This window comes from Bison bison, unplaced genomic scaffold, assembly GCF_000754665.1.
Source record: "Bison bison bison isolate TAMUID 2011002044 unplaced genomic scaffold, Bison_UMD1.0 scf7180017864465, whole genome shotgun sequence".
NCBI lineage: Eukaryota > Metazoa > Chordata > Mammalia > Artiodactyla > Bovidae > Bison > Bison bison.
In genome coordinates this window covers 3,259,723-3,271,499 of record NW_011495026.1, presented here as the reverse complement: position 1 = coordinate 3,271,499, position 11,777 = coordinate 3,259,723, and the positions used below count along the sequence as shown (strand labels likewise).

General features: G+C 39.1%; 1 protein-coding gene across 3 annotated transcripts in view; it reads right to left on the bottom strand.

Moving 5' to 3' along the window:
- The window catches only part of SCLT1 (sodium channel and clathrin linker 1), a 230,296-nt gene that overhangs the window by 51,257 nt on the left and 167,262 nt on the right, over window positions 1–11,777 (bottom strand). For all 3 annotated transcript variants that reach the window (XM_010860232.1, XM_010860233.1, XM_010860234.1), the window contains one exon: window positions 11,106–11,302. In XM_010860232.1, coding sequence (XP_010858534.1) covers window positions 11,106–11,302 — 197 coding nt within the window. The remainder of the gene's footprint in view (window positions 1–11,105; window positions 11,303–11,777) is intronic.

Sequence of the window (11,777 nt, the reverse complement as noted above, 5' to 3'; positions counted from 1 at the left end):
CTTAGTTAACCTGCAATTATGTTTCCCAGGATTCCTTTCCCTGCCTGGTCCTGGGCTGGTGTTGACCATAAGAGAAGTTTGTGCAGTAGCTGTGAAGGCTGGCAGGATACCTGGCCCTGTGGCAGCTCCTGCACAGCTGCTGATATGTTAGGTCACTATAATGGTGTGGGGCACCACCTGAACCTTCAGCAATTCCATTTTCTGCCTCTTGTTAGACCTCCTCTTTTGGCCTCTTGGACCATGTACAGATCCATGGTGAAGGGCAGCAGCCTCTCCTGCAGGTCATCCACAAAGTGGTTTGAGGTGGAAGTGATGAGAGACAGGTTGAAAACAGGGTTTCAGTTTGTCCTTGTGAGCTGTTTCATCTGCATTCAGCTGTCCTTCACAACTGCTGGTTCAGAGACCCACAGTGACTTCAGGTTTAGCATCAGATGCAGAGACAAGTGCATTTAATTGAATTCTCTACCAGTGCCACTGCATAAGGTCTAATTCCTACAATAAATCCCATATTCTATTACTATTCAGTACTGTCCGGAGTAGTTCTGTTTCCTTGAATAAACCCTGATGCATAGAGAAATTGGTACCAGAAGTAGTTCCAGAAGAATATAACCTTATGAATGGGTACTCTAACTGGTTGTGAATTACCTAGAATTGTTCTATGCTCTGCTTAAATTTAAAGGTCAGTGGTAAAGGGGACCGTGATAATCCATGGTAAAAGAGTTAAATTATTACCTGTATAGTCAAGTGCCTGTATACTGTAACATTTTGAGTGACTAAATAATGACAGGGAATGAAGAAAATAATGCAGCTTCCAGGTATAATGGAAAGCTCTGAAAATAAAAATAAAGGGCTCAGAGTTTTAAATTCTGAGTTCAAAGTCTAGGTTAGGGGGCCAGAAGCTGCTGTTATTACCCTAAAAGAAACCCTTATCTCCAGCAGTTGCAAAGCTGAATTTTCTGAAAATCAAATCCAAAGTCTAATCCCAGGAATGGCTGAATACCACCACAGGCTGAATGCATAACCTCGCAGGGTCTTTTTTCCCCTCCAAGTTGAAATGGGGACATGTGAACAGACAGACTCCAATGAAGCTGGAGCCTTGAAGCCCTAAATTCTGTAAGGCTTTCTCTGAGAGTAGAAGCAGTTCTTCTTCTCTATTTGGGAAGGTAAGTCTCCTTTGCCTGAAGAATATGTAAAGGACTCACCTAAGGAGGTTGCCTTGCAACGAATAGGTAACTTCTTTCAGGAATTACCGTGCCATCATCCATTGCTTCTACATCTATGGCCAGATTGAAGTCTACTTAGCTCTAGGAAATGAGGTAGAAGACGAGACCTCTGAGGTGGCAGAAAGCACCATGATAATTACATGATTTTGCCAATTTTACATAGAAATCAGAGAGTATGTGTGACTAGATCCTAAGGGTGCTAGATTACAGCAAAAAAAAAAAAACAACAACAACAACAACACTGGATGAGGCCATGTTTACCAATATGGGCTCACAAAGCAGATATTCTATATCCAATGAATTAGCTCAAGTATTTTGGTTTGCTTGGTTGGTTGAACAAAATCTGGATTCAAAGGTGACCTATATGGAATACTGAAATGTAAAAAACTCGTTGTGCAGCACGGAGCAGACTTTCTCAAGCATGGCACTACTAACACCATTGGCTGGAAAATTCTTTGCTGTGTGGGGCTGTGCGGAGCACTGCAGGATGGTTACCAGCACCTCCGGTCCCTATACACTAGCTATCAATAGTGTCCCTTAATGTGTCTGAATATTTTCAAGAGAAATGTTCCCAGGAAGAGAGGAGGACACACTCATCCCCACGTGAGAATCTGGTGTTGAGAAAGTTATCAGAGGTCAGGGAGACTGCCTCCTTCAGGAGGGTCTAGAGGACACTGCCTTCACCAGGACTATGAGAAATACAGTCAGGAGGGGTGCCTCATTATCCCTGAAGAGGTCTGTAGTGGCTATTCTCTGGGGGACAGAAATGACAGTGGGAACTGCTACCATGGATCTGGACAACCTGAATTTAATGAAAATGATACAATTCTCAACAGCAAGGGCAATGTAGTGGCCTTAAATCTCCAAAGCAAATGCAGTCATCATTACAACAGCAGTAGAGTTCAAATAGTAACCCGCAGAATCTGATTTGCAGAGATCTTTGGGGCTTGATAATTTTATCACTGTCATCCTAGAATTGAAATAGATGGGCAGTCTACTCAAGTCTTGTTTGATCTGCAGAAGACAAGCTCCAGATCTTATGAATAGCAGTGTTTAATCACTATAAGACAGTGTCATGGCTCTTTAACCCGAAGAATTGATGCTTTTGAGCTGTGGTGTTGCAGAAGACTCTTGAGAGTCCCTTGGACTGCAAGGAGATCCAACCAGTCCATTCTGAAGGAGATCAGCCCTGGGATTTCTTTGGAAGGAATGATGCTAAAGCTGAAACTCCAGTACTTTGGCCACCTCATGTGAAGAGTTGACTCATTGGAAAAGACTCTGATGCTGGGAGGGATTGAGGGCAGGAGGAGAAGGGGACGACAGAGGATCAGATGGGCTGGATGGCATCACCGACTCAATGGAAATGAGTTTGAGTGAACTCTGGGAGTTGGTGATGGACAGGGAGGCCTGGTGTGCTGCAATTCATGGGGTTGCAAAGAGTCGGATACGACTGAGCTACTGAACTGAACTGAAACTTGAATCTGTTCAGATTCAGAGCCCCTTGAGTGGAGGAAGAAGTTGCAGGTTCCTTTAAAGGAACCTTTTATACATTCATATATACTTCCTCCTAGCTTTTCCCTAAAAAGGACCTGTGAAGAGTAGGCAGGGTAACCATGCAACGGGGAAGGGAAATTCAGACACTTTAACGATTACTGGAAACGACAAATTCCTAGAGATTCTAAATACCACTGTGGTCCATCAAGCAGAGGAGAAGTAATTGCAGGTGGGTCATCAAAGGACTTTCGGCTTGAGCTGTCTCAGCGGGCCCAGGGTGTCCATAATCCTACCTTGTGGTTGTTTCCTGATTCTGAGATACATAATTGGGAGACATATTAAGCAACTAACTGGCAAAATCCATACACTGGTTCCCTAACCAGTGAAGTGAGGGCTGTTATGATAGGAAAAGGCCAAGTAGCATTTGATGAAGTCCAGTGAATAGAGGAAAAGTAGAATAAATGCTGGATTTTAACTTCATCTTTCCAGAAAAAGCTGTTTCTATAATATCTTCCAAAGGTGACCAAAGAATTTTTTCTTTAATATCATTCTGAAGTCACAGACTTTTAATATATTTGGTATGTTAACATTTACTGCAGATATTTTCTTTGATGAACTATCAAACTGTCACCATATAGGCCAGTGGGAGCTTCCTCAAGTTGGCTACTGGGTCCTTTTGATTTGATCCCAATAATCTTGGTATTGTCCATGCCTTTCGCTACCACAAAGTGTTTCCTAGGCTCATCCTATACTTTCCTATCCGAGATCTGTAATCAGTCATTTCTCTAAGGAGTCCTGGTTTCTTTTAGGATACCTCACCTGCATCTGAATACTGGCCACTGTATCTAGGTCCTTTCACCAGTCAAAGCTAGTAAATACCCTGACAAGGGTAGAATAGTACACACACTGTACACTATGCTTTTTTTTTCGTTTTCACTTAATATTTTGGATACTGCTCCATGTGTAAGTATTTTGGCTGAGATTACACTATATCTCTATATCGTCAGGGCAGGGGGTATTAACAAATGTATAATATTAAGGATTCTGACCAATTAATATGATATCTCTATTTACTTAGACCTTTATTTTTAATATCCTAGTTTTCACGAGAAAGTCTTATACATTCTTTGTTAAATTTATTCACAGACATTTGATATATTTTGATACAACATAAATTATACTATTTTTAAAGTTTTATTTTGAAATGTTTGTTGCTGGGATGTAGAAACACAATTGGTCTGTGAATTATTTTGGATTTTCTACACATACAATCATTATGTCTGTGAAGAATGACTGTTTTCTTCTTTTCCAGTCTGTATACCTTTTATTTCTTTTTCTGGACATAGTGCACTGATTAGGACTTCTGGTACAAATACTAACAGAAGTGGTAATAGTGGTCTTGGTCATCTTTCCAGTCTTCAAAGAAAAGCTATTAAGATTTATGTTTTGCTATTCAGAATAATGTTTGATTTAGAAGAGATACCTTTATAAAATTAAGTAAATTCTATTTCTAGTTTGCTGAGACATATTAAAAATCAAAAATGGATACATATTAAATTTTCTCAAATACTTTTTCTATCTCTATTGAGATAACATTATGATTCTTCTCTTTTAATAAGTAATGTGGTAAATTACATCAATTTGTTTTCTAATGCTTTAATAATTTTGCATTCCTTGGATAAAGTCAAACTGGTAATAATTTTTTGTTATTTAATGCAAATAGATGCTTTTTATAATTCATGTAACGTTTTTAGCCATGAGAGGACAGGTCCAAATGTCCTAGCTCACCAATAAACGCAAGCAAAATTTTCCCTTTCTTTCAAACTAATTCTAAATACATTTTCATTCCAGCATTTCACCAAAACTGTTCTTATTTTTATTATCAATAATAAAAGCACCACAGGGTACCAAACCGAAAGGTTCATTCTCAGTTCTATCTTACTCAACCAGTCACTAGCATTTTATAAAACACTATGGTTGGTGGTGGGGGCAGGGGGGTTGGCCAAGCTAGCAGAGTAAAAAGACTCCAAGCTCACTTCCTCTCAAAAGTAATAACTATCTGCAGAACAGCCATCAGTGAAAAAGCCCAAAATCTACCAGAAAAGATATAAAACTAAAGACATAGTGAAGGAGCCACAGTGAGATGGGTAGGAGGGATGGACTCCTGATATAATCAAGTCCTATACTCTCTGGTGGGCAACCCACAAACTGGAGGATAATTATATGCAGAGTGAGAGTTCTGAGCCCCATGTTGGGTTCCCCAGCCTGGAGGTTCTGTACTGTGAACACAAACCCCTGGAGATCTGGCTTTGAAGGCTAGTGGGGCTTAATTTCAGGAGCCCCATAGGACTGAGGGAAATAGACTTCACTCTTAAAGGGCACACACAAAATCCTACGTGCACCAGGACCCAGGGCAAAAGCAGTAATTTGTTTGAAGCCTGGGCCAGACTTACCTTGTTGGAGAATCTCTGGGAGAAGTGGGGATGCCTGTGACTCTTCCTGTGGACATAGACACTGGTGGTAGCCATACTTAGGAGCTATCTATTGTATAGCTACTGATGCTTGTGGCTGCCATCTTGAAATCTTCCCTCTGGCTCATTAGTGTCAGGACTTGACACCACCCAACAGCCTGTAGGCCCCAGAATTGGGATGCTTCAGGCCAAAAAATTAACTGAGTGGGGTTACAGACCACTCATCAGTAGACAGGCTGCTTGCTGCTGCTGCTAAGTCGCTTCAGTTGTGTCTGACTCTTTGCGACCCCATGAACTGCAGCACACCAGGCCTCCCTGTCCATCACCAACTCCCTGCCTCTAAATATGGCCCTGCTCAAAGGACCAAGACTCCGCTCCACCCACCACTGAGCAGGCAATAGCCCTGCCATCCAGGAAGCCTGCACAAGCCTCCAGACCAGCCTTACCCACCAGAAGGTAGACACCAGAGGCAAGAAAACCATGATCTAGCAGCCTGCATATCCAGTCCACTAACAGTAGGCCAACACAAGCTTTGGAACACAGCAATCCCCCATAAGCAACTGTGTCAAGAACCTGCCCCCGCTCATCAGCAATCTGACATCAGCTCTGGGATCCGTGGGCCCTACAGCCAGATTCCAGGAAGCGGCTCTGCTCGCCACTAGTATGGCATTAACCCCAGACCTAGAATCACAAAGCAGAGGGCAGGCAACAGCTCAGAGTCTTATAAATGCTGACTCTGCCCACCAGAGAGCCAGCACTAGCCTGAGGCCCCTGAGGGTTCCACAACAAGCTGCTTCATAACTGGGTCTCACTAACTAGTTCACAGGAGCATCCATATAAGATACGGCCTGGCAACCAATCAGGCTACAGGACAACAAGCCCACCAGACTGCCACACAGTCAGCCCACCACAACAGAAGGACCCACGCAGCCCTCTTGGGGGTACCCCTAGAACCTACAGTTTGAGTGATGAGAGGGGAGTGTACTGCTGGGACGCATAGGATGTTTCCTACAGAAGGCCGCTTCTCTAAAGTTGAGAAGTGTGACTAATCTACCACATACGTAAAGATACAAATAGCAACTTAGGCAAAAGGAGGAGGCAGAGGAATATACTCCAGATGAAGGAAGAGATAAAATCCTAGATGAAGAAATAAGTGTAGACAGACAATATACCAGGAAAGGGTTCAGAGTAATGACTGTAAAGATGATCAAAGAACTCGGGAAAAGAATACATACAGAGAGTGAGAAGTTAGTAGTTTCTGTTATAAAGAGAAAACATAAAAGACCAACTAAACAGAGATGAAGACTACAAATGAAATGAAAAATACACTAGAAGGAAACAACAGGAGACTGAATGATACAGAGGAATGCATCAGTGAGCTGGAAGACAGAATGAGGGAAGTCACTGCCACTGTACAGATAAAGAAAAAAAATAAAAAGAAATGAGGATAGTGTCAGAGACCTCTGGGACAACGTCAAGCATTGTCAAGCATACATTGACAACGTCAAGCAGAGCATTAGCATTTCAGAGAGAAAGGGTCAGAGAAAATATCTGAAGTCATAATAACTCAAAACTTCCTAAGCCTAGGAAAAGAAACAGTCCAGGAAGTGCAGAGAGTTCCAAAGAGGAACCATACTAAGACACATGATAATTAAAATGACAAAAATTAAAGATAAAGAGAGAATATTAAAAGCAGCAAGGGAAAACCAATAAATACCATACAAAGGAATGCCCATAAATTATCAGCTTATTTTCCAGCAGAAATTCGGCAGGCCAGAAAAGAGTGGCACAATATATGTAAATTGATGAAAAGAAAAAAACAAAAATCCTACAACCAAGAATCTTCTACCCAGCATGGTTCTCCTTCAGATTTGACAGAGAAATTAAAAGTTCTATAGATAAACAAAAGATAAACTTGAGCACCAGCAAAACAGCTTTCCAACAAATGTTAAATGAAGTTATCTAGGAGACAAAGAAAGGCCACAACTAAAAACAAGAAAATTACTGAATGGAAAAGCTCACTAGTAAAGGCAAACACACAGTAAAGGGAGGAAATCATCCACACAAAAAGCTAGTAGGGAGGTTCAAAGGCCAAAGTAGTAAAATCATCTGTATCCACAATAAGCAGTTAAGGGACACGCAAAACAATCAGATGTAAAATATGAAATAAAAAATAGTAATCATGGAGGGAAGAGAGTACAAATGCAGGTATTTACAATGCATCTGAAATTAGAGATCAGCAACGTAAAACAATGTTAAGATCATGGCATCTGGTCTCATCACTTCATGGGAAATAGATGGGGAAACAGGGGAAACAGTGAGAGACTTTATTTGTTTGGGGGGCTTCAAAATCACTGCAGATGATGACTGCAACCATAAAATTAAAAGACGCTTGATCCTTGGAAGGAAAGTTATGACCAACCTAGACATCATATATTAAAAAGCAGAGACATTACTTTGCCAACAAAGGTCAGTCTAGTCAAGGCTATAGTTTTTCCAGCAGTCATGCATGGATGTGAGAGTTGGACTATAAAGAAAGCTGAGCACTGAAGAACTGATGCTTTTGAACTGTGGTGTTGGAGAAGACTCTTGAGAGTCCCTTGGACTGCAAGGAGATCCAAGGAGATCAATCCTGAATGTTCATTGGAAGGACTGACGTTGAAGCTGAAACTCCAATATTTTGGCCACCTGATGCGAATAACTGACTCATTTGAAAAGACCCTGATGTTGGGAAAGATTGAAGGCGGGAGGAGAAGGGGACAACAGGATGAGATGGCTGGATGGCATCATTGACTCGATGCACGTGAGTCTGAGTGAACTCCGGGAGCTGGTGATGGACAGGGAGGCCTGGCGTGCGCAGTCCCTGGGGTCGCAAAGAGTCAGACACCACTGAGCGACTGAACTGAACTGAATGTAAAAAACCAATTAAAACTGCTTTGTATCTAAAGCAATATGATTTACAAAAACCTTGTGGTAACCACAAAACAAAAATCTGTAACAGACATACACACATAAAAAAGAAAAAGGAATCCAAACACTAAAGATAGTCATAAGTCACAAAGAAGAGAACAAAAGAAAGGAAAAATCTCCAAAAACAAGCCCCAAACAATTAACAAAATGGCAGTAAGTACATCTCAATAATTATCTTAATTTTGAATTGTCTAAATGCTCCAACCAAAAGACATAGACTGGCTGACTGTATACAAAAACAAGACCCATACACATGCTGCCTACAAGAGACTTCAGATCTAGAGACACACACAAAGCTAAAGTGAGGAAATGGAAAGAGGTATTCCATACAAATGGAAATCAAGAGACGGCCAGAGTAGCAATACTTAGATAAAACAGACTGTAAGATTAAGATTGCTGGAAGAGACAAAGGAGGACAACACATAATAATCAAGGGATAAATTCAAGAAAAAGATATAACAAATATAAATGTATATGCACCCCATATATGAGCACCTAAATATATAAGGTAAATATTAATGGACATAATAGGAGAAACTGACAGGAAATAATAATAGTCAGGGACTTTAACATCCCACTTACATCAATAGACAGATCATCCAGACATACAGTTAGTAAGGAAATCCTTGCCTTAAATGACACATTAGATCAAATGAACTTAATTCACATACAGAGAGAATATTCTACCTGAAAGCAACAAAATACACATTCTTTTCAAGTGCAAATGGAACATTCTCCAGGACAGATAACATGCTAGGCCAGAAAATAAGCCTTGATAAATTTAAGAAAACTGAGATCATATCAAGTATCTTTTTCAATCACAAATCTATGCAACTAGAAATCAACTACAGGAAAAAACTATAAAACTACAAACGTGGAGGCCAAACTATGGCTACAAAATCATCAATAGAGCACTAAATCAGAGAGGACATTTTTAAAATTCCTAGAGACAAATGAAAATGAAAACACAACAATTCAAAACTTACGGGACACAGTAAAACCAGGTCTAAGAAGGAAGTTTACAGTGATACCTGCTTATCTGACATTTTCCCAAAAAGGACACACAGATGGCCAATAGGCATATGAAAAGATGTCCAATATCACTATCATCAGGGAAATGCAAATCAAAACCACAATAAGATATCACTACACACCTGTCAGAATGGCTAACATCAAAAGGAACACAAATAACAAGTGCTGGCAAAAATGTGGTGGAAATGGAATGCTAGTACACTGCTGGTGAGAATGTAAACTGATGCACTCACTGTCGATAACAGTAAGGAGGGGGAGAAAAAAACAGTATGGAGGTTTCTCAAAAACTAAAAATAGAAGTATCAATTCCACCCTTGGGTACTCATCTGAAAGAAAAAAAAACCCACTAATTCGAAAAGATACATGCACTCCAAAGTTCACAGCAGCAATATTTACAATTGCCAAAAAATGGAAGCAACTTAAGTGTCCATCAATAGATGAATGGATAAAGAAGACGTGAAATATATACACAATAGAATACTACTTGGCCAAGAAAAGAAACTAGTGAATATAACAAAAAGAAACTGGCTTGCAGCTACAGAAAACAAACTGTGGTTATTGGTGGGGAGAGAGAAGTGGGGAGGGTTAGTAGAGGGGTGGTGGATTCGGATGTACAAACTACTAGGTATAAAATAAGCAAAAGCATATATTGTGCAACACAGGGAATATACTCAATATTTTACAGTAACTATAAATTAAAATGTTGTGAATCACTATATTGTACACCTAGAACATATAATATTGTACAGCAACTACACTTCAATAAAAAGAAATAAACTGGCAAAAAAAAAAAAAAACAAACAAAGCAAACTTTAATGGTTAGGACCATATTGACTATATCCAAGCTGACTAAATTTGAAACCAGGATCTTTTACTTTGTTAGCTATCTGACCTTGAACAAGTTCCTTTATGTCACTCAGACTCCGTTTATCCATCTGTAAAAAGTAAATATCATCTATTTTTATGTCATTCTTTTTGAGTTTTTTTTTTTTTTTTTTACTATTCTTTCTCCTGTTTGTCCCAGAATTTTTTCTCAGGCTCAGCTAAATTTTCATTTCTCCAAACTAAATTTTAGAACTTAGTCCTCAGTTGCCTAATTTCCCTATCCAGACTTATTTTCTATACCTTCTAATTCCATGACTTTAAAAATTATGTGTATGTTAATCACTCCTAAATTTATAGCTCTTGTTGCAATATCTTCCCTGAACTCCAAACTTGTGAACCTAACAAGGTGATATTCTTTTTTTTTTTTTTTTTATTCTGACTTAAAGATCTTTTAGGTAGCTCATACTTAACATGGCCCAAAGCAAACTTTAAAAAAATGATTTCCAGTCCTTTGAAACTTAATCCAAGTTACCATCATTTTGTACTTGGATTACCACAGTACTGATTCATCTTCTCTCTTCTTCTACCCTTGACCCTCTCCAGGCTATTCATCATACAGCAGTCAAAGTGACCTGTTGAACATTTAAGCCCAATCATATTATTTTGTTAAAAGCCCTTCATAGCTTCCCATTTCATTCATCATAAAAGTTCACGTTCTTCCTGGGCAAACGTCAGCAAACTTTTTCTTAAAGGGCCAAAGAACAAATATTAGGCTTTGCAGGCCAAATAGATTCTGTTGCAACTATGGAAGATTACTATGCTATATCTATACACGAATAGTATTAAGATTCTAAACTGCCATGTCCAACAAAAATCATTGTATTTCCTGGGATATGCATACAACTTATAAAACAAACAATGTTAGTTTGATCTATAATTGTCAACATTTTTCATAGTAATTTAATATTTGCTGTAAAAAATATAAGGTACAGACTTACATATTTTTACAAAAAGATTATGGCAAGGACATTAAACTAAAGGTTAAATAATTTTTCTGTACAATGTACCAAAGAATTAATAGTGGACTTACTTTAGATTATTGATTCTAATTTCTGCACTTTCAGTGAGTTTCTTTGTTTCTTCTTTCCACCTATTGGCTGCTTTCTGTGTAGTAGCTAAGAGATGCCTCAGTTCAACAGTGGAATTTCGATTACTGTCTTCCATTTCTCTTAATTGAACTTCAAACGCATGTTCCTTTATTGAAAATTCATGCTCCATTGTACTGATCTAAGGAATAAAATGAAAATAGTATTTTCTTTTTCTTTTCTGTTATTCTAGGAGACATAGTGATCACTGATAAATACAATCATTTATTGTGTGGTCTGTGGCATAGAAATGTTTGGATGAGGAATCTATATAAAAATTAATTTTACAATTTGTCTCCATCATAGATGAAGACTTATCCTATGTTATAGTACAAATTTAATGAAAGCAGAATTAAGATGGAGAAATATCAATAACCTAAGATATGCAGCTGACACCACCCTTATGGCAGAAAGTGAAGAGGAACTCAAAAGCCTCTTGATGAAAGTGAAAGAGGAGAGTGAAAAAGTTGGCTTAAAGCTCAACATTCAGAAAACGAAGATCATGGCATCTGGCCCCATCACTTCATGGGAAATAGATGGGGAAACAGTGGAAACAGTGTCAGACTTTATTTTTTTGGGCTCCAAAATCACTGCAGATGGTGACTGCAGCCATGAAA